This window comes from Pseudopodoces humilis, chromosome 32 (assembly GCF_049639895.1).
Source record: "Pseudopodoces humilis isolate 2021_Gansu_Grassland_sample_001 chromosome 32, ASM4963989v1, whole genome shotgun sequence".
In the NCBI taxonomy this organism is placed as follows: Eukaryota; Metazoa; Chordata; class Aves; order Passeriformes; family Paridae; genus Pseudopodoces; species Pseudopodoces humilis.
Window position 1 is genome coordinate 2,123,696 of NC_142231.1, and position 22,889 is coordinate 2,146,584.

General features: G+C 48.7%; 2 protein-coding genes across 2 annotated transcripts; both read right to left on the reverse strand.

The window, feature by feature from the left end:
• Nucleotides 1-3,295: 3,295 nt before the first annotated feature.
• LOC102107991 (keratin, type II cytoskeletal 75-like) lies at nt 3,296-9,868 on the reverse strand. Its single transcript, XM_088068727.1, has 10 exons — nt 9,562-9,868; nt 9,134-9,330; nt 8,092-8,312; nt 7,204-7,264; nt 6,590-6,685; nt 6,319-6,483; nt 6,077-6,202; nt 5,588-5,808; nt 5,441-5,475; nt 3,296-5,023 (listed from the first exon to the last, which is right to left on the reverse strand). Exons 1-10 carry the CDS (start codon nt 9,866-9,868, stop codon nt 4,539-4,541), a joined length of 1,914 nt encoding a protein of 637 aa, XP_087924853.1. The 3' UTR covers nt 3,296-4,538.
• Nucleotides 9,869-14,105: 4,237 nt separating this feature from the next.
• On the reverse strand, nt 14,106-21,316 carry LOC102108180 (keratin, type II cytoskeletal 4-like). The gene is made up of 9 exons (XM_005532078.3): nt 20,725-21,316; nt 19,410-19,624; nt 18,303-18,363; nt 17,933-18,028; nt 16,981-17,145; nt 16,452-16,577; nt 15,655-15,875; nt 15,270-15,298; nt 14,106-15,155 (listed from the first exon to the last, which is right to left on the reverse strand). Exons 1-9 carry the CDS (start codon nt 21,268-21,270, stop codon nt 14,743-14,745), a joined length of 1,872 nt encoding a protein of 623 aa, XP_005532135.2. The 5' UTR covers nt 21,271-21,316; the 3' UTR covers nt 14,106-14,742.
• Nucleotides 21,317-22,889: the final 1,573 nt, after the last annotated feature.

A 22,889-nucleotide genomic window follows, 5' to 3' on the forward strand; every position in this document is an offset into this window, starting at 1 on the left:
CCCAAATTCATCTACGTGAGCAAAAAGTGCAGGAGCTCAATCCAAAAGGAGGAGCTTAAGGGGATTGGCTGCATTTCAGAGCTTGTTTGTGTTGATGTGTTTCCAACCACTGCTTTTTTTTCTGTCTGGGAACTTGAAAGAACCTGAGCAGGAGGTGTTTGGTTGGGTTTGGTTTGGTTTGGTTGGGTTTTGTCTCCTTGCAATGAGAAAACAGCAGCGCTCCCAACTCCCATCTCCTTTGAGCAGTCCTGATTCCAATAGTGAGTCACCACGGGTGCGATTGGAGCCAATCCCTGGATGGGCTGATCCAAGAGCCCTCCCGCGGGTGGGGAGGTGGCTGCGCTGTAGCAAGGGGGTGCTCTCACCCCAGTAGTAGAGATGTGGGAATATCCTGCACACTGGAAATGGAGCGTTTTTCCTGGGAAAAACCCTCGCTCCATGCATACCCAGCGACCCCCTATTTCACCATGGCAGGAACCTCAGCCATGAGACCTCTAGGCACTAAAAATAAACACAGTGATACTGAAAATAAATAAACTCTCTTCCAAGCATGGCAGATCCATGGAGATTTGCTTTCCTATGCCTGCCCATGTGAACTGGCACAACTGTGCCAGGAGCCTGTGGATGGGGTCCAGGCAGGGAACTTGCCTTTGACTCCCAAATCACTTATGCAAAGTCACACCTGGGAACAGGAGCACAGGTTTTAATTAAAGCACAGGGAAAGGATTCATGTGGAAGGGAGTCATTACTTCCCCAGCTCTTCTAGGAAAGCCTGTTGCTGCAGACAATGACAATTAAGTGGAATTTTACAAAGGATTTGGAAGAGCAAAGTAAATGATGATTTAGGCACCAAAACAAGGAAAATTCTTGTGGAATCTCTCAGTCCCTCACACTTTCCTTTCTTGGTTTGTGTCACTCACATGCAGTGTCCCACTGAAGGTGTTCAGGGCTTCAGGGAGACTGTGCTGGCCTCTCAGGCGGGACACTTCCCTGTGGAGAGGCAGGGCATGTCATGGGGGGTTGCTTGGGGGGTGAGAACACTGCAGAGAAGGGAAGGAGGAACAGGGCTCCTGTCTGCAGGAGCTCAGCTGCCTCTGAGCTCAATTTGCTCTTTTTTCAGAAGGGACTGGAAAAAAGATGCTAAAAACGCTCCAGGTTGGTTAAGGCTGGGTTGTCATGAGCTGTGTTAAATCCTCGCACCCAACCTGTACAATTTTGGCGAGATCAGAAATCGAGGTGACTCAGAGGTTTTTTTTAAACTTTCACTGTTTTTTTGGCCTGTTTGCAACATCCTCTGGACAGCAGGGACTGAGGAGTCTTGGTGGGTGACAGGTTGACCATGAGCCATCGTCCCTGCAGCCAGAAGTAATGGAATTCCCCATGGGAATTCCCTGGGATGCCTCGGGAAGAGCGTGTCCAGCAGGTCAGGGGAAATACCCTGTCCCTCTACTTGGTCCTGGTGGGGCCATATCTGGAGTGTTGTGTTCTACTCTACAGTTCCAGAAGGACAAGGAGCTCCTGGAGAGGGTCCAATGGAAGCCACAAAGGTGATGAGAGGTCTGGAGCATCTCTTTAATGAGGAGAAATGGCAGGAGCTGGGTGTGGTCAGTCTGGAGAAGAGGGGACTGAGAGGTAATCCCAACAATCATAGGAATATCCAAATATCCATAAAAATATCTCATTTGAGAAGGTCTCTCATCAATCCATGTGAACATCTCCAAGGGGTGGCAAGAGGATGATGTCAAACTGTTCAGTGGTGCCCAGTGACAGGACAAGGATCCCAGAATTCCTGAGGTGGGAAAAGTCCTCTAGGATCATCGAGTCAAATCTGTGCCCAATTCCCACCTTTTCACCAACCCAGAGCACTGAGTGTCACATCCAGTCATTCCCTGCACACCTTTAGGGATGCTGATTTCACCACCTCCTGGGCAGGGAGAAGTCATAGCCATAAAACTAAAACACAAGAAATTCCACCTCAACATGAGGAAGAACTTCGTTCCATAGAGGTGGCAGAGTCCTGGAAGAGCTGCCCTATGGGAGGGCATAGATTGTCCCTCTCTGGAGATATTCCAAGCCCACCTGGACACCCTCCAGTGTTACCTGCTCCAGGTGTCTGTGCTTTGGCAGGGGGTTGGACTGTATGAGCTCCAGAGGGCCTTTCCAGCCCCAGCTATCCTGGGATTCTGGGATTCTGAGTCCAGTTTTGCCCCTGGTTTTGGTGTTTCACTGAAGTTCCTTTGATTTCCTAGGCAAAGGGGATGAGATATTGCTGTGTGTTGGTGCATCTGGGTTTGAGCGAGGTTTTGCTGAAGTGCCTCCTTTGAACTTGCCAGGACACGCTGGCGTGTGTGTTCCTGCTCCTTCCCATGTTCCTGCTCCAAGTTCTGCCTGGAGTTATGCAGGACCAGGATGTTGCAAGGTCAGGGCAGAGCAAAGCATCTGAGCCTTTGAAAGTCAATAAGGGCTTTGCAATAATGTTTGGCTGAGGGCTTTTTCTCCACTTTTTCTTGGTTTTATTCTCCTTTTGCAATGCCTGACTGAAATATCTGGATCAATGCTGTTGTTGTGCTCCAGCACCCATCCCCAACCCAGATCTTCCAGATAAAGCCTCCTCAAGAGCCTTGCAGAAACTTGGGTTTGCTCTGGCTTTTTAAGAAAGCAAAAATTAAATCATGAGGTTTTTTTCTGGCTGCCCCAAACCTTCCCTTCTATCCCCCAAACCTTCCCTTCTATCAAAGAAAAGCTTTTGGATTAACCCAAATAAGTTAAGAAATGAATGGTGATTATTTATCTTGTCACTTATGGATAAATCTCCAGCCTCCTTCTTTTCCTCCTCTTCCTCCTTCAGTTTTCTCCAATTCTTCAATTAATTTTGGGACAACCGATTTCAAGATTTTCATTATAATTTAATCAGAATTTCAAAGCTTTTCCCTGGAAGTAAAACAAATACACGTCCAGCTCATTCTGATGAAGGTTGTGAGTATTTTGTACTGCTGGTTCTGGTTTAGAATAAAAATATAAATAAAAAGAACAAATAAGTTACAATCTGGTTTTATTGGACATGTTCCAAATAGTGAGAGGAAGGGAAACATGGCGACGCATCACTATTACAGAAGTATAAAAAGCTGCAATTTTCTTTTTTAATGGTACTTTCCAAAAATAAAAAGACACTGTGGAAGGCTAAAGGGGTAAATTCCATCAGAAAAGGGCAAAATAGATTTGGGACACTGGAGTTCCTTAGGAATCCTGTTCTCAACTGTGTCATTTCTCACACACTGGTCTGGAACCTGCTGCACTTCCCAGTTTCCCAAAGGTCTTTCTTTTGGCAGAGAAAACCACACAGAGAGGAGGTGCTGGAATTCCCCCACGAGCTGTGTGGACATGACCCTTCAGGCAGCTTTTCCAGTGTGATTTCACAGTCTCAGACTTTCTCCACCTGCTGCGACTAAGGCTGTGGGGAAAGACTTGGAATGCTGGAGGGTTTGGGAATTTTTGAGGACATTCCAGCAAAACCTTGTATGGGACAGGACAGAAACCCCATTTAACAGCAAGCACTGATCTTGCTTTTGAAGGACTCATTGTATCAGACATTATTTAGAATTTTAAAATCCTATAATTTAGAAAATAAGCCCTTTTTTATAGGTTTTGGACCAATCACTGGTGAATCCTCTGACAAAAAACCACTGCCGAGATTATGTGTTAGGGCTGCTGTGGGCAAACTCATTTAAGAAGAGAAAGGACAGGAATGGGAGAGTGATTGTAGAAAAGCTTATTGATAAGCTTGTGACACATTGAATTCTCATCTGTGGGTGGAGGGAGCTCAGGCTGCTGCTTGAACATTAGAATCCAAATCTCTGATCAGGCTCAAGTGCCTGAGCTGACTCAGCAGCAAAACTTGGAAATATCTGGAAGAATCATATATTTCAAAACTTGGCTGTGAATGGAAGAAAGAGAGGTTTTCCACTTCACCAGAGTGACTCAGAATGAAGGATATTTTAAGAGGGACATTACAAGCCATTGTCTGGGATCTTAGAGTAGCCTCCAGGGGTACTTCTAGATAGCAGAAAAATAACACAGACCTCTGATGCAGATGAACTTCTCTTGTGAAGGAGCAAGTTGGGCTCATTCCAACAGTGAAGGCAAAGCAGAGTGAGTTGAACACACATTTCCAGCCCATCCCTGGGCTTCTGGGGGCCAGAATTGAGGTAAAACTTTTCCTGCTATTTGCTCTGTTTTAGCTGATAGCTGTGGGTGGCCACAATCACAAACTGCTTGGTCTTATTAAAAACAAACAAATGGAAAACCAAACCAATTCCCCATTCAGAACAATCACTTAGGCCCATGTTTTCCTTTAACTCCTGTTCCAGGGACTTGGAGAGCTTTGGTAACTGTGTGTTCCACTGCTTTTCTTGACCTGAGATCCAAATGTGTGAGAACTACGGAGCAGGAGCAGGGCAGGGGCAGCTGGAGGGGTGGAGGTTGGGGGAGAATGGTGGGCAGGAGGAACAGAGGAACCATGGGAGGGTCTGGGCTTGGCTTCACTCAGACTCTGTGGCATTCTTCAGGCTTTGGCTTTTTATGCTCTTTTTGCTGGAGGAGGTTTTAGAGACGATTTTCACACCTGGGTTGGTGCCTTTTGCACTTCCAGAGCTGAAATTCCCTCCGCTGGTGCTCAGGGTGCTGCTGCCACCTCCTGCATGGCTGTAGCTGCCAGCAGTGCCCAGACCACTCCCTCCTCCAAATCCACCTCCATGACCACCTCCAGCCCCGAGTCCAAGTCCTCCTCCGCTTCCAAAGCTGTAGCCTCCTCCTCCTCCACTGCCAGCTCCAAGACTGAAGCTGCTCCCACCAACTCCTCCAAGGCCAAAACCACTTTCAGCACCTCCTCCAAGACCAAAGCTGCTCCCACCACCTCCTCCGAGGCTGAAACCACTTCCGCCTCCTCCTCCACTCAGGCTCAGTCCACCAAATCCTCCTCCTAAGCCAGCTCCACCAGCAATGCTGGAGCTGGAGCTGATGACTGCTGCAAGGAAAAGCAACCAAAAGATTGAACATCTGCATGGCAGTCATGGAATCATGGGATGGGCTGGGCTGGAAGGGGCCATAAAAGTCATCCCATCTCGGCCCCTGCCATGGGCAGGGACTCCTTCCATTACCCCAGATTGCTCCAAGCCCCATCCAACCTGGCCCTGGGCACTTCCAGGGATGGGGCAGCCATAGCTTCTCTGGGGAGTCACCCAGTTCCAGGAAGCATCATCATCATCATTATCAGAACCTTGACCCACAGGACTTAAACCCAACTTCCACCCCCTGCGCAAGCCCCTAATGACAGTGAAGGGCTCCAAAAGTCTTATGTGGGGCCAAACTTCCCTTTTCCCAAGGTTTCTCCCAGGCCTTGCTCCCAAAGCCAGACTTTGGGGTCCAGAACTGCGATACTTACAATAGCTGATGGGGTTCAGTCCCTCCCCGCTGAGCCTGTTGTGGGTTAAGAAGAGATTGGAAGAAAATTATGGAGACAGGCAGCGGGACCAACCTCTGATGGGAAGTGTGATAGTCACTATTATCCTCACAAAGATTTTGCTCCTACCTGCTCTCCTCGCCCTCCAGCAGCTTCCTGTAGGTTGCGATCTCAATGTCCAGGGCCAGCTTGACGTTCATGAGCTCCTGGTATTCCCGGAGCTGCCGAGCCATGTCAGCCTTGGCTTTCTGCAGGGCATCCTCCAGGTCAATCATCTTTGCCTTCGCGTCCTTGAGGGCCATCTCCCCACGCTCCTCAGAGTCTCCGATGGCCGTCTGCAGGGTGGCACACTGCAAGGGATGGGGGGCTTGGAAAGCTGCTCTTCCCTTTAGGTGAACTGGGATGTTCATGGAAAATGTACCAGCTGAGCTAACATGGCTGGAGTTGAAATGCCAGGCTGGCAAGGACTTAATAGTTAAATTTTACAGTGTGAAGTCCTTTCCAGGAGGGATTTCAACACCTTCAGTGAGGCTGGAAAAGCCCCTGATCAGCAAAGCTGAGCTGCAGTGTTGATGGACAATAGAATGGGGCTCTGTTAGCTCCTTTTGCCATTCCTACCTGGTTCCTTGTGTTCTCTATCTCGGAGCGGATCCTTTGGATGAGCCGGTTGAGCTCTGAGATCTCACCCTTTGTGTTGCGCAGGTCATCACCGTGTTTCCCAGCTGTGGCCTGCAGCTCCTCAAACTGAGGAGGAAGATGTAACCTGAACTGTCTGAGGTGTCTGGCTGGACAAGACATGGTTCAAACAGCCCCTCTTAAGGAGAGCAGGGATTTCCTGTGGAAATGATGGGTCAGCTCACCTTGGTTTGGTACCAAGCCTCGGCCTCAGCCCGGCTCCGGTTGGCGATGTCCTCGTACTGAGCTTTGACCTCTGCAATGATGCTGCTCAGGTCCAGGTCCCGGTTGTTGTCCATGGACAGGATGACGGCAGTGTCGGACACTTGGGCGCTGAGCTGAGCCAGCTCCTGTGGGTAGCACATGGGAACTGCACTTACCTCTCCCAACCCTCAGAGTGGTAGCAGTCCCCAGCCAAGGATAACAGCAGGACAGGAATCAGGGATTTGTCTGTACCGCCTCATAGAGGGCTCGAAGGAAGTTGAGCTCATCACTCAGGGCGTCCACCTTGGCCTCCAGCTCCACCTTGTTCATGTAAGCAGCATCCACATCCTGGAAAAGAGCAGTTGTGGGGACACCTGTGGCACCTGGATCCTCTTCTCAGCCAGGAAGAAGTCCTTTGGCACAGCCAAGGAATGGCCAAGCCTGGAGATGAGGCTGTCCCTTTCCCTGCTGCCTGGTAGAGAAGCTGTGCTTGGCACATCTGGCTGGAAGAGCACCAAAAGGGCATCTCGTGCTCTGGAAAAGTGCTGTGTGTAATTTGAAAGTGGATAAGGAGGGAGGTCCTGGCTCTTTGGTACCTGGGATTCCCAGCATGACTGATCCCCTTTGTCTCTACATGGCTTGTTTTGCACCTCTGTGTGTTGTGGGACAGGAGTGGGAGGAGATTTTGCTTCCCTCCTACAAGCCACTCCATTCCTTTCCCACAATACCATGATCAAATGATGATTTAAAGCCCTTCTAAAGGATGAGGATGCAGCTCCATGAGATCTCCCATCCCTCAGGATATTCCCAGTCCATGATATGGTTGGGGTTGGCTCAGTATCTGCAGCACCTCCTGTCTCACCCACCTTCTTGAGCACCACAAATTCATTCTCTGCTGCCGTACGCCGGTTGATTTCCTCTTCGTATCTGCAGGGATAAAGGGAAAGAGGTGCTGGATCAGACCTCAGGAAGCAGAACAGGTGTCCAGGTAGGACTGCAAGATGATCTGGACTGTGGGTGGCATCTCCAAATCAGCCTCCTGGGAGCTGTCCAGCTCGAAAGTGTGAGATTCTCATTTCTCTAAAGGTGCAAAGGACATTTTTGACTTAATGCAGATAGAACAAGGAAGGTAAAGCTGGTTTGGAGGATTTTCCTTTTCAAGAGCCATTTCAAGGTGCTGTGTCTTGGCAGAATCTCCAGTTTTTGATGGGAAAAATGTCGATGGACCCTTTTTGGTGCTGTTGAGGAAAATGGGTCCTGCAGGGAGAGATACCTCTGAGCAAGAAGTCTTGGAAGTGATTAGTGATGCTCTATGTTATGGGTCGGACCACAAACCAGAGACACTTTTTCCCCTTTCCTGGAGAAATTTCCATTAATACTTCTGACTGGATGTTTGACTTTCAGAAATCAAAATTTTTGAGATGAATCATAGAATCTCAGAACTATAGAATCATAGAATCATAGATAAGTAGAATTATAGAATCATAGAATCCTAGAATTATAAAATTATGGAATCATAAATTCAGCTGAGTTGGAAGGGACCCATGAGGATCATTGAATCCAACTCCTGGCCCTGCACAGGACACCCCACCAATCCCATCCTGTGCCTGAGAGCATTGTCCAAACATTCCTGGAGCTCTGGTAGCCATAGGGCCATTCCCTGGGGAGTCTGTTCAGTATCTGGTCACCCTCAGGGTGAAAACTCCTGCTGCTCAATATTCAGCTGAACAATTTACACCCTCTTTCACACTCACTTGTTCTTGAAGTCCTCCACGAGGTCCTGCATGTTCTTCAGCTCCCCATCCATGCGTCCCCGCTCATTGAGCAGGTTGGCCAACTGCCGCCGCAGGTTGTTGATATAGGCCTCGAAAAGTGGGTCCAGGTTGTTCTTGCCAGAGTTGTTTTTTTGGCCCTGCTCCTGCAGAAGAGTCCATTTGGTCTCCAGCACCTTGTTCTGCTGCTCCAGGAAGCGAACCTGAGTATTGGGAAGCAGAAGAGACTTAGGCAGAAGATACCTGTGAGCTGACAGCCAGTATTCAATAACTGAGTGATACATGGCAGGAGCCAAGGATTCCCAAACTAAGAGTTTCCAAGCTGGGAATATCCAGTGGATTATCCAGGGCTGTGTTAGCCCAGCCTGTAACTGAGCAAATCCACCCTCAGTGGACAGTTCTCTTCAGAGGCAATTTAATTTAGGAAGCCAGAGAGTGATAGTAAGAAGTTCAGCTCTTTCTTCTCCAGACAGTAAAGTTCTTCTTTCACACCCTATGGTATTTCTTTCTTTGTAAGATATTTATCTTTCTTCATTAAAGCCATGGTCTGAATACTAACGCTAAAAGGCTTAATTGCCTTTCCTTTTGCTCACTCATACAACATATTTATCCAATTAAAAGCCAAGGATGGACTTGAGTGGTTGAGTCAATTGAGTCAGTACAAAAATGATTTAATCTTGCAGGCAATAAACAACAAAGACCAACACATCTGCTGTTGCACATTGCCCAGAGAGAGAGCTGGGTTGAGCCAGTAGACCTGGACCCAAAACTGACTTACTCCATTTCAACTAATCTGTGTTATTTCTCAGGCACAAAACCTGGATCTAGTCACATTACTACAATTTTCTTGTTTTGTTTTCTCCCCTGTAAACATTCACAAGGGTGTTACTGTTTGAGGGAATTAACGAAGACATGCAGGGAGGAAATGAGTGAAAGACTGGAGATCTCTGAAGTCGTATTTTTGTACTTACTAGATCCTCACTCGCCCTCTACCACAGATGCACAGCACCCAACGAAGTCTCACCTTGTCAATGAAAGAAGCAAATTTGTTGTTGAGGGTCTTGATTTGCTCCTTCTCATCTTTCCGCACCTGTTGGATGTTTGGATCTATCTCCAGGTTCAGTGGTGCCAGGAGACTCTGGTTCACAGTCACTTCTTGAATTGTACCCACTCCAGGTGGGCCACCAGAAAATCCCACTGGGTTCCTGCCACCACCCAGCCCTGCAGGGAATCCTCCCAGCCCCCCCAGTCCACCAAAGCCAAACCCTCCGCCACTCCCATGCCCACCACTATAGCCAAGCCCACCAGCAGCACCACCAAAGCCAAATCCACCACCTGCACCACCAAGCCCCAGCCCAAGCCCACCACCAGCTCCACCACCACCAAATCCACCTCCTCCACCACCAAGCCCCAGCCCAAGCCCACCACCAGCTCCACCACTGCCAAACCCACAGCCACCCACTCCACTGCCACCTCCCAGAGCAGAGCCACCAGTAGCTCCGCCTCCAAAAGCAGCTCGGAAGCTGCTTCCAACCCCGATGGAAATCCTCTTGCTACCACCAAGGTTGTAAAGGCTCCTGCTGCCAAAACCTCCACCACCGCCAGAACTTCTGCTGCCACCTCCTCCAATGAGCCTCCCAAAGCCACCTCCTCCTCCTCCCGATCGTGCCACAGACACAGAGCTAAAGCCAGCCCTGTTGCTGCTTGGAATTATGGCTGAGGCAGCACTGTAGGATCGGCCTCCACCTCCTGCCCTCATGCTGAGCGTTCGGTTCATCACAACAGCAGAGAAGGGCCCTGCACAGCCAGAGAGACTCCACAGCTCCCTGAGGAAAGGGAATACGGGTACCCTTTTTATACCTCAGGGATCTGGGCTTGGTTGCATGGAAGTCCAGTGATCAATTTAGTGCCTTCATGGTTTTGACATGCCAGGAGGCAGCTGTCTCACTGAGACTTGTTAAATCCTGATTGCACCCAAACACACCTCCTGGGGCTGGATCCACTCAGCCGGAAGAGTTATCTAACACCCAGATTTCTGGCAGGGAGAGCTCAGCCTGATGCAAAACTTCTGTCTCCTCACAGAGATGGGTTCTTTTATTTTGTATTATTTTGCCTAACCCTCGAAGTGTCCAAGGCCAGGCTGGGAGGGACTTGGAGCAACCTGGATTAATGCAAGGTGTTCCTGCCCATGGAGGTGGGGGGATGGAATGAGATGGTCTTTGACATTCCTTCCAACCCAAACCATTCTGGGATTCCATATTTTATAATTCCCTCACTGTGAAAGAAAATAATTTTAAAATAATATAAAGCCAGAAATAATGTCTTGCATTTCCAATTCTACTTAAAAGATGAAGCACATCAACACAGAGATCAGTGAAGAGTCCTCTGGACTAACTCCAAAGTGAAAGACAGTGAAAACAAAATGTTTGAATCTGAACAAAAATAATTACTGGGGTTTCTTCACCTGAAGGAAGAAGGCAGCTTGATGTTCATGAAACCTGACATCCCTTTTGAGGTTCTAATTTATCCAGTCTGCTGTTCCTACTCTCTGGGCAGGGACATCTCTTTGGGATGACTTGACAAAGAGGTCCTGATCAAGTTTTCCTCTTTCCCCTTTCCATATGTAAATATCACCTCAAATTATTCCCATTTATATTCATTATTTAGCCTATGGCAAGTTTTCTAGGCTTTTCCTTTGGATGTTTGCATTTCCAGAGTACAACTCCATTCCATGCAGAGGCTGTGTTATCTCCAGCTAGCTGATGATGTGATTGACGTATTTTCATCTTGACCTAAAAAACATTTAAAAAAAAAAAGAGGGGCAGATTTTCTGAAAAACTCTCTGGCCAGCTCTGTGGAATGATGCCATTTTCCCACTTTAGGATGTTGTCAGTCCTGAGTTTCTGGCTCTCTCTAGCTCTGATTTCTTTTAAAGACCTTTGAACCTTCCATCCAAAACACTCCAAAAGCAGATTTAACCAGGATGAAAAATACTCCCACAAATTCTCCTTATTTTACTTCCTGGAGTCCTTGGGAAAAAATGATCAAATTCAACAGAGTGTGGTGACATTTTCTGGCATGTCAGACTTTGCTGAACTGCAGTGTTGAGAGTATTTTATCCCTCGCATGTCAGAGCTCAGCTGGTTTTTGGCATGGGGCTGCCCTGGTGGCTTGGCCTGCACTCTGCAGGACTGGACCTTAAACAGGACTCTACTTGCCCTTCAAAACACATCCCTGTGTCCCAGTGCTACAAAGCCATTAAGGAGCTAAAATTCCACTGGCATCTCTGGAAGAACAATTAAACAGGTGCTACGAATACAGAAGACCAAATATCTTATTATCCCTGAAGAAATGCTGTCAGGCAGGCTCAAATGGGAGAGTTGGGGCACTGAAAGAGAATTTCCCTTTGCAGTGAGAAATTATTCCCACATGGTGCAGGTCAGCTTGTTTCTTTTTGGAAAATGTGGGTATGAATCTGGAATGTAATTTGAAATTCATAAACATCCATTGCCTTGATGATTTGCATAAAATTCAAAGCCAGGGTGTGATGGGAAAATTAGATTTTGTCTTCATGGTTCCTTGACCCCAGTAAAGGCAACTTGTCCTGAAGCTGAAAAACGGGTTCAGATCAGATATTAGAGCTGAGTGAATGTAATGGGATTAAAGGTGGGGCTGCCAAGAAGAAAGAAGGAATTGTCACTTTAGGCTCCCATACTGTTCTCCCCTTGGCTTGTTATCCACCGGGTATGTGAGCGATGCAAAGGCCACCTGAAAAACACTCCCTTTCCTTCTCGGGGTGGCTGGTGGTGTGGAGGAGCCTAGGGTTTGGGCTCCAAACACAGAGGCAGATGTGGCATTTTCATCTGTCTGTTTGGATCAACTCTGCCAGGCTCTGGATTCAAGCTGAAAGAGGGGAAAGTTGAAGTTAAATATATGGAAGAAATTCCTTCTATGAGGGTACAGAGGCCCTAGAATGGATTTCCCAGAGAAGCTGTGGCTGCCCCATCCCTCCAAGTGTCCAAGGCCAGGCTGGACAGGGCTTGGAGCAGCCTGGGATAGTGGGAGGTGTCCCTGGCCATGGCAAGGGGTGGAATGAGATGGTTTATAAGATCCCTTGTAACCCAACCATTCCATGAATCCATAGTTTTAGACTATCAATTTACAAAAGGGTCTATCAAGACTGACACTGTGCAGGATTTGACCTCCATCCACCCCAAACCCACATTCCCGGCATTTTTCTCTCCAAAATATCCTGATCTACATGAACATCTTCACGCAGGCAGCAGCAAACGTGGGTTTTGCACTAGTTGGAAGTTGAGGACAGGGATGATTAAAGGTTTTCTCCCAGAAGTACAAGAGCTGCCAGACTGCTTTTATCCCCTGGGGTGTTTGCCTGGTGTTTGGTGTTCAGGTATTGCTTTGCAGGGAGATGATCAACATAAATTATGAGCTGTTGGGGCACTGGAAGCTTCTTGTTTGGGGTGTTTCTGCTTGGTATTTACATAGAAATGAGATGGAGCCCGAGTCGTGTTCATGGAGCAGAAAAGATGAAGACAACATTTCCAAAAACATCTTTAGTTGGGTGAGTTTTGCTTTCTCACCAAAGGCTGACCCACTTGGCTTTCACCACCCCTCAGCCACTGTAGCATTTATTAAAATAGAATTAGTGCTCTGCTTCCTGTTGATCACATCCAATATACCATGAGGGGAGCTGGAATGCCTGATGCTGGGAGAACAGCAGAGGCTGGAACTCATACTGTGGTGTGTTCATCCCCACCCTGCCAGTGAGGACAGACCAAGTCTTGGATGGGGGCTGAGCTCATTTTCCAGCCCTGAAGAGGTTGAGGGAAAGAAGCCATGAGTCAGCAGGGAAGTCTTGGAAGTGGAGTGGGACATGGGGGAATAAATTACAGCCCCTGGTTTTTGGTGAGCCTTTCATGGGCAGATGAACCTGCCCACACCTTGTTCCAGGCTGGACAAGGACATGGGGATTTCTCCAATGGTGATGCAGAGATGGCTCAGGGGCTGTTGGCTGTGCCATGGGGAGCTGTGGGAAGGGAGGAGCGGCAGGGCTGGTTGGTTTTCCCGTGATTGCCGCTGTGCATCCAGCTGGGTTGAGTTGTCACCATGGCAATGTCCTCCCAAGTTGTAGAGACCAGTGGGTGACTGTCCAGGAGAACTGGGAGCCCTGCAGAACTCCAGAAGCATTGGGACAACACTCAAGCGTCTGGTGGGATTTTTGGGGTGTCCTGTGCAGGGCCAGGAGTGGGATTCACTGATCCTTGTGGGTCCCTTCCCACCCAGGATATTCCGTGATTCTATGACACTCATACAGAAAAAGGAGAGGACTGTGTGATTTCTCCTAAATCCCAGTTTCCTAAGATTGTGTGTGTGTGTGAGAGAGGGAGAGAGAGGGGGTTTTTTCTCCCTGGAAGGGATGATGGAGGGACATGTCCAGCCACATCTCCAGACCCTGCTCTTTGTGTGAGTTCACATATTTTAAGGAATGTGAGGATTAGGAAGAAGCCCCGGGTGCTACATTTTGGGAAACTGAATTTTCCTCTTTCTTCTAAAATCAGCCTACTCTTGTGAGAGGACTTCATGGGTGTGGTGTGGGATTATTTTCCTGTTACTGCCTGAGCTGGTTCTCACTGATTTCTTTAAACAAGGGTCTGGCTGCCTTTTTGTTCTGTCTCCAGAGATCCCAGATGCTGTGAGAGATCCCAAGCAAACTGCATGTCCCACAGATGGTTAAGTAGCCTGCTTTCCAGACTTCCTTGCGGCCACAGTAATCAGTGGATGGAATAAAGGTATGCAAAGGTGCTTCAGGAAGGAGAGCAGACAAAAACTTCTTGAAGCTCCAAACTCCACCCATTGGGAGATTCAGGTTTGAGGAAATTTCTATGATTTGCAATATCAGGTAGGGAAATAAAGCCCAGGCAGTGCAGCATGAATTATGCATGGAGTTTATTGAAGGTACAGCTGAAAGTCTGGAGTAAGCGAAGGGTAATAACTCTGTTCACTTACACATTAAAAGCTTTAACTCCGTCTATTGCACACAGGACAAACAACGCATGCATTTAACTACAGAAATATAAGGTGCTCGTTGGGGTGTAATTAAAATCTGCTCTACCAAACGCAGTGTAGCAACCTGGGCCAATTTACATAAGCATTCCCAACACTCTTGTAAACAGGAAAAATTGGATTTTCTGCTGTCATTAAAGATGTTAAATTACAGCTGCAGCTTTGTCTTGGACAATTAAATTGCGGCTTCTCTCTCTGAAGTTGGAATGACCAAATTTTTCATCTTTTTGCAATAGCTGCATTACGGAAAGAAAGTCTCTGCTGGAAAGGGGTCAAGCAGGGCAGGGTGATTGAAAAGCCAGGATGATGTGTGGAGACAGGAATGCTCTCTGAAATGAAAATCTCACCTGGCTGAGGGGGGCAGGGGAGGGTTTCCCCCAAGAAAGACATCAAGGAGAGGGTGGATTTTGTTTGGCAAAGGGTTTAGGCAGAGCGATGTCCTAGCGCATGGTTGTGTGATCCCTGTGGCTGCCAGAGGGAGGGGGAATACTGTTTTATTGCAGAAATGCTGATTATTATAAAATCTGCCTTGTCAGGCCTCACTGGTCTCTACCGGCTCGTCCTGACCACGCGTACGGCTGTGCTGAACCTGTTCCCACAGACCCCCGGGGGCCCGGGGATGAGCACGGGCCCGGCCCCGCACTGCTCCACCCCCGCGCACACCACGTTGCCCAGGTTGCCCAGGTTGCCCAGGCTGCCCAAGTTGCCCATCCCGGGGGCGCACTGAACCCCATCCACCCCCGTGAGTACTTCCCTCCCCACGCAGCCAACCGCGCTTCTGGCCCCGAATCCTGCCCCGACCTTGGGGACACAATCCACGCTCCGTGTGCTGAACCCGGCGTTGCCGAAGGACGAGACCATGCCCAGCCCCGCGCCGGCCCCTCCGGTCTTGACGGTGCATTTGCCTCCGATTCCAGACAAGGATCTGCACTCCCCGACCGTGCCCCCGCCGCTGACCACGGCTGCAGGAGAAAAACATGCTCGGTCACGCCCAGAGCAGCGAAAACTCGGCTTAAAAGGAGCGTAACAAGCTTTAAAGGCTTGTAAGGAAATTAAGCGGGGGTTCATTAACTCACCTACGCTCACGGGGTTGCCGGTGCATATCCTGTCAAGGAAAGAAACGTCTCAGAGATGTATTTAGGGACATACTCCTCAAATTCACAGCAAATAGAGCCCAGCCACTGCCCCCTTAGAAACCTGACATGTCCTTTGGCTCTTTAGGTGCACCTGCTGAGAGATGCTTGCTCAAATTGCCCACCAAAGCATTGCAGGGTTGGATCCCTAATTCCATGGTCACACTAATATTCCATCCTCTTTTTGGATGAGAGTGTGATTCCCTCTGCATCCAGTGGGAGGGGAAAGGGATCCTGCTCCCCTCTGCAGCCCTGAGTGCAGCATTTCTTTCTCCTCCTGTTGTCTTTTGCTGACCATCCTTACAAGGTGCATCCAGGCTGCTCCTACCTGCTCTCTTCTCCCTCCAGCAGTGTCCTGTAAGTGGCAATCTCAATGTCCAGGGCCAGCTTGACATTGAGCAGCTCCTGGTAGTCCCTGAGCAGACAGGCCATCTTGTCCTTGGCCTGCTGCAGAGCTGTCTGCAGATCAATCAGCTTCTGTCGGGCATCCTTGAGGGCGCAGTCTCCCCGTTGCTCGGCATCACAGATGGCTGTCTGCAGGGCTGAGATCTGGGGGCAGCCACAAGAGGACATTCCCACAAAGCTTCAGTAAAGTGAAGCCCACCCAGTCCCATCTCCTGCCACGGGCAGGGACACCTTCCACTAGCCCAAGCTGCTTCAAGCCACATCCAACCTGGCCTTGAACACTTCCAGGCATAATTTCTCTGGGCAAGAGGGCAGCCAAGGGTAATATTAAGGGGTATCTCCACAGCATTGCTCATATGACCCCTTATTTCTCAGCCATGAAGTGCCAGAGAGCCAAGATTTAGGTTGGATTTGTGGTGGCCAAGCTATTTGGGATGAATGGGATGGGATCTGTTAGCTGCAACCTGGTGGGATGTTGGCTGTATCCTGGTGGGAGCCCAGAGCAAACACTGATTCTGGTACCTGCAAACCAACGCACTTCTTATTTGCCAAGTGAAAAATAAATCTGCTTTTTTGTGTGCATGAACAGCAGATTAGAAGTTAAGATAGATGTAATCTGGGGTAGGGGGTTCTTTTCAGCTCCACAGAGTAGGAGCTGGTAGGACAATGCTCTCTGATGGAGGAGCTGCCCTCCCATATGGATCCATCCCTTGGTCCTACCTGTTTCTTCACGTTGTCTGACTCACACTGCAGCTTCTGGATCATCCTGTTGAGCTCAGCAATCTCACTCTGGTTGTTCCTCAGGTCATCACAGAACTTGCCTCGGCTGCTGTGGAGTTCCTCCAGCTGTTGCACAGGAAGAGAATGATGTCAGTGCACCCAAATCGCCCCTTCCCAGGGCCCCCTACCTTCCTGGGAAGATGGAAATCTCTGGAGCTGGTGGTCCCCAGGGCACCACCCAGACATGGCCTCAACCTGGACAAGATGAGAGTCTCAGGTGAGTCCTGGACTTGCTGATCTTGGAGGTCAGGGTGCATGAAGGGGATACCTCTGGACACTGATCTGCTCTGCTTGTATCAAAATGTCTCAAACCACACTTTTAAGGTTGGTTTGGGTTTGGGTTTTTTTTGGTACGACTTTCTTAAGCAAACTGAAGTTAATACACAATGTGAGGTGCATTAAAGTTGCATCATGGAGGACAGGAATGGTCTCAGAAATGGTCTGTCATGGAAATTCATGGAATACTCACCCTGGTTTGGTAGAAAGCCTCCACCTCGGCCTTGCTTTTCTGGGCGATCTCCTCGTAGCAGCACTCCACGCTTTTGATGATGCCCTCCATGTCCAGGTCCCGGCTGTTGTCCATTTGCACGATGACAGAGGTGTCACACAGCTGACAGTCCAGCTGAGCCCTCTCCTGCAGGACCAGAGCATTAGTTCGATTCCCTCAACCAGCCCCAGCCAGGCCAGCAGCAGCCCCAGCAAGGAGGGTCTGGCTGGAGGAGGTTCTCCCCTGAACTCCCAACACAGGGTTCTCCAGTTGGGCAACTCATGTCCAGCAAGACCTGGCAGCTGGGACCTGTTTCTGTGGTAGAACATGGGATGGCTGCGTGCAGTTCCCTAAGGAAGAGCGGGCAATCCTGGTGGAGCAACCCACTCCTGCATTACGGGCTGTGCCAGTGCTTTTCTGGACTGGGAATCCCTTGGGTGTGAGTTCTTTGGGCTCCACTGACCCCTGCTGAGGGTGTTTAGCTCAAAAAGGTGTCAGTGCAAAGTGTCCCCTGTGTAAAAACTTCTGGTTTTACACACCTGTCAAAAAAACCCTGTTAAAAACTTTTGGAATTTTAGACAGAAGTGTTATTTGCATAAAAATATTTTGACTAATATAAAAAAAAAACAAGTGCTAGAAGTATTTGGGCAACCCAGGGGTGGTTTGGATTAGACTTTGAGAGGTTTTCATGCAAAAGATCTCTCCCCTTGTGGGCAGCAATACAGGAGACAACCAAGAACCCCTTTGCCTTCCCAAAGTAGGTAGATGTAGATTTAGAGGTATCAAATACATCTAAAAGGCATAGAGTTCTGGGCTGCAATTCCAGGATTTTCAGAAAAGACACCTTTCCCTGTACTCTAGGTGTAAGACTTGGGTGGGGAGGGCAGGAGGTGATGCCTCACCCCAGGGAGCAGATTGGGCCAGGAGCTCTTACCTCAGCATAGATGCACTTCAGGAACTCTAGCTGCTGCCGCAGGAGACCCACCCTCACCTCCAGCTCCTCCTTGGTCAGGTAGAGACAGTCCACATCCTGGTGAGATACCAGAAATTTGGTGAAAAGAGGTGAAAGAATGACTGTGACAAATACCAGGTTTTCTTTGGATTTGGAGGAAACCCTACTAAATCCACCCCTTAGCAGGATGTGGGTTTGGGCTGCATGTGATGAAAACCTCAGAGAGGCCCTTCAGATTCCTTGGGTTGCCTGATTTTTGGGGCATCAGGCTGTGTCATGGTGTCAGGACTCCCCACTTTTCCCACTGACCTCACACCTGGTGTTTGTCTACCCTCAGCTGGTCCTGACTCACCTTCTTGAGTACCACAAACTCATTCTCTGCTGCTGTGCGCTTGTTGATCTCATCTTCATACCTGCGGAGGAAAGCGGAGTAGGGGAATGCTGAGCCCTGGGGTCCACATTTCCATCACCCAACCATCCAGTGCAGACCATGGGAAACGAGATTTCACTTTGCACCTCATTTTTTATCATTATTTTTGATTTGTTGCTGTTTCTTACCCCTTCACTGGGCTTTACTCAGCAGTTTTAGCCATGCCAGTGGTTTGGGTGGCTGGAGTCACAGGACACAAAATCCAGCCAAACCACCAGAAATGCAAAGCTGGAGGGTTGGATTGCTGCTTCCAGCCCTTCTGCTTTGTGAGATGTTTTTCCAGAGCATCTAGGACTCTGCTCAGAGTGTTTATGGGGAGACTGTGGCCAAAATGCCTCAGGGGAAGGTCAGGAGCTTGAGCAACCTGTGAAACTCCAGGGTGCAGTGAGGAGCATAGTCAGGGCATAATGACTCAGTAATTGGGACCTGCAAGAACTTTCACAAGATGCTGATTCTGAGTTGGACCTGCTCGGTGGTGGCTCAGCAAGAAAAAACACCTGAGATGATGAACTCTGGTGAAGGTTGATCCAGTGACCTGGTTTGTGGCTTAGCAGGGCACACAGGGAGATACTAAGAAATATCTACACCTTAAATTAAAAAAAAGTAAACAATTCTCATATTCCCTCTGGAAAGAGAGAATGAATCCCAACATGATGTGGGTAAAGAGGGGGGTGGAGAAAATTGGCTGAGGGTTTTGTTTGTTTTGTGGGAATAGATGGCATTGGGGAAGATGCAGGCGCAGGTGATCAGGGAGATTTGATATGTCAAACCACCAGGGTGTGCAGGAGGCAAAGTGGTTTCCTATCCTGCTCCCTAAGGAAACTGGGCTTGAAAACATCTCCCAGTCCATCAGCAGCATCTCCAGTGCAGCACTGGATGCCCAGTGCAGGAAATTTGCCCAGTACTGTGGTGACTTGCCCCGTGCCCCAGTTTGTTGATCCATACAGTGCAATTTCCTTAGATTCACACTCAGGAACACCACCCAGGCCAGCAACATCTAAGTCTGCAGCTTCCCTGTGTGTAACTTACTTGCACTTGAACTCCTGAACCAGATCCCGCAGGCACCGCTCCTCGTTCTCCAGCCGCTCACGCTCCCCCATCACACACTCCAACTGCTTCCTCAGGTTGCAGATGAAGTTCTCAAACACAGGCTCCAAGTTTCTCCGGGATGCTGGGAGCACATACTGCTGCAGCAGCTCCCACTTGGTGGTCAGCACCTTGTTCTGCTGTTCCAGCAGCCGCACCTGGGCAGGGAAGAGATGGGAGAGTCAGACTCTCCTGTCCCAGGATTTCTGCACTTCCCAAACGGAAAAGTGAAAATCAAATCAGAATTACAAATGGTCGGGTGCTGCTGTCTCAGGGGCCTGAGTAGGACCAGCATCTTCTCTGAGCTAAACTGGTCCTACTCAGGACTCGAATCTCAGGCTGAGCAGCATCAGTGCCTTCACTCTGTGTTGCGGCCAAGCCACCTCCCCTCCTCCTCCAGAACCAGATCCTCGGCCTTCTGATGGGCCCAGGGTAGTAACAAGTCTTGCTCAGCACTAAAAGCTCCATCCAAGACTTCATTTGGATGTATCTGATTTAAACTCCAGTTGTGGATACTTATCATGTCTTTCCACTTCTAGATTAAAGGGCTGTCTAGGAGCTTGATAGGTCATGAATAAGTCATTTTACAAATGGGAAGAAGCAGGAGTTGCTGCTTCTGAGTGGATTCAGTTTTTCCAGTTGCAGAGAACAACTCTCCAGGAAAATCAAGATCAGATCAGACAGAGCAGATTTTCTTTGCTGTTTGAAAAATTCTTTCCCATAACAGGTCTCTAAACAGTCATGAAAACCCTTAAATGTAGGCAAGAAAATAATGATAAATTACATCCTTTTAGGAAATCTCGAAATAATTTTTTTCACAGAGTGAAGGGACAGAGAAATTAAAATAGTTCCTCCCATTTTTAGTTAAATTCATCCTTCCACATCACCCTCATGAAACACATACTATTTTAAGAATGCAGGAGTACTTTGGAGTTTATAGATTTGTGAGAGCAATATCAGATTATACATTTGAAATAAATTTTCTGTCCTTCTGTGTCTTCATCTCATCACTCACATGTTTGGATTTACTACATCCCCTGGAGCTCTTTAGCAGGTTGTTGACCATCCAAAGGTACAACACTGGTAATACTGTCTTGGTTCAAGGCTTAAATCCAGAGGGTCTCCAGGCCAGGACCACCATGGTTCATCAGAAATGTTAAAATACCAAGGCACCAAGAGAAATAGCTCCCCATGTTGTCTCTGGGGACATGCACCCTTCGGAGCTGAGGGACATGGGGCAGAGAAAGTGGGGTCTCACCTTGTCAATGAAACAGGCAAACTGGTTGTTGAGATTCTTGATCTGCTCCTTCTCGTGGGTCCGCACTTGGCACTCCTCAGGATCCACGCCTACGCACAGGGGCTTGAGGAGCTCTGGGTGGATGCTGACGCCGCGAATCCCCTCGGACCTCCCTCCGCCGAGGCCAATGCTGATGCCACCGCCGTAGCCCCCCATGGCCACACCATCCCCGAGGCCTCTGTAGCTGCCCAGACCCCCAAAGCTCGCACAGTTCCCAAAGCCCACAACGGTGCCAAAGCGGCCCCCGCCATAAGCAACACCGCAGCGCCCAACGCTGGCACCGCCGTAGACGCCACTGCGGCAGCTCCCACCGAAGGAAATTCTTTGCCCTCTGCCCAGATCACAGACACTGCGGCTGCTGAAGCCACCGATCCCACACCTCCGTCCCACGGGCTGGCACACAGAGGCCGAGCTGCTGTTGGCCCTGCCCAGGCCGCAGACGGCAGACGCTGAGGAAAATCCTCGTCTTCCCAGGATGGAGCCAGAGGTGTAGCACTGTCGGCTCATGGTGGCTGGGTTGGGCGGGCAGTGACGGCGATGCAGAGGAGCAAGAGACGAGCAGCTACTGGAAGAAGGAGATCTCCTTTAACTCCTCTGAGGCAGAGCCCTTCTCCTTATATACATTTCAGGAGGTGCCTCAGATGCAAAAATTTAATTTATCCACTGGGTTTGGTCTGCCTGGCAGCAAGGAATGGCTTCCAACATTTTAAACCCACAGCAAACACTTCTATCTCATATGAAATAATGTGGAAATTAAAATAAACTGCTTTGCTTGCAAGCTTCAGTTTCAGGACTTATATTTTACTTAATTAATCTGCTTCCTTATTGTGTAATTATAGTTTAGCAAAATAATTCAAGGGGTTTTTATTCATGGCTTGTTTACGGTTTGGTTTCGCCACAGCGTTTAATTATGTTTCAGGACCTCCTGCAAAATGTCGTGGGGATGCCGCCCCTTTCAGGGTCCATGGCCAGCTCCAGGCGAGCTCTTGAGCAATGACTGCTGGTGACAGGGAGAGGGAAGGCGGATCCATCCCGGCTCAGCACTGACGTTGTTGGGAGCATTCTTGTAAGCATTTATTCCTTCTTCTTGTCGGGATGGCTGTGGCTCTTGGAGAGAATTTGGATGCTGACCAGCAGGATGGGGTTGGTGGTTTCCGTACTGATGGAGCAGGAACCATGTCAGATGGTGCTGAGGATGAGTTTGGTCATAGGGAGGATGCTCTGGGAAACGGAGAGTTCACAGGATCATGGAGTCATGGAATGATCTGGCTTGGAAAGGACCTTAAAGCTCATCTTATTCCACTCTCTGCCATGAGCAGGGACACCTTCCACTACCCCAGGTTGTTCTAAGCTTCATCCAACTTGGCCTTGGTCACTTCCAGGGAAGGAGCAACCACAGCTTCTCTGGGCAACCTGTGCTGGGCCCAAGGGGACTTCCACTGCCCCTTAGAATACCTGAAATTGAGGATAAGACATTTCTGGGAAATGACAGTGATTTATTACTGAGTTGTGTGCCCAGGGAAGGTGCTAAATTTGGAACATGGGCGTGATGGGACTGAGGCACACAGCAGATTCACAGGAACAGGAGAAGTAGCAAAGAAGGGAAGTGTTACAAACAAGTTGAAAAATATCAGCTGGAGTGAAGGTTTTGTCTGGTCATCCCTTGACACATCTTTTTGACATTAAATCCCTCCAGTAGTATCTGGTAATGAGAAGACATCATACCTTCTTAATTAAAATTCTTAAAAATATTTCTGAATTTGCTTGGAAACAAATAAAGCTACTTTTTGCCTTAGAGAGGGGGTCTAATCACAGAAACACAAAGGATTGCAGAGCTTGCCCTGAGAAATCTTTACATCTTTACTGGGGTTCTAGGTGGACTCAGTGCCATTTTCAATGTGAAATGCAGTGTCCTGAATTAAATGTCAGGAAAAGGAATCAGGATATTTAAAATATTTCCTGGAAGGGTCTTTCCTTTTTTTAAACAGATCTGATAATACGTTGAAATGAAAATAAATACTATACTTAATTATAATCATGTAGCAGTTCCAGTGTAGTTATGTTGGTCTGAGCACATTGGGATGCACATCTTGCAGTGAGGTATACTTCCACAGAATCATGGAATC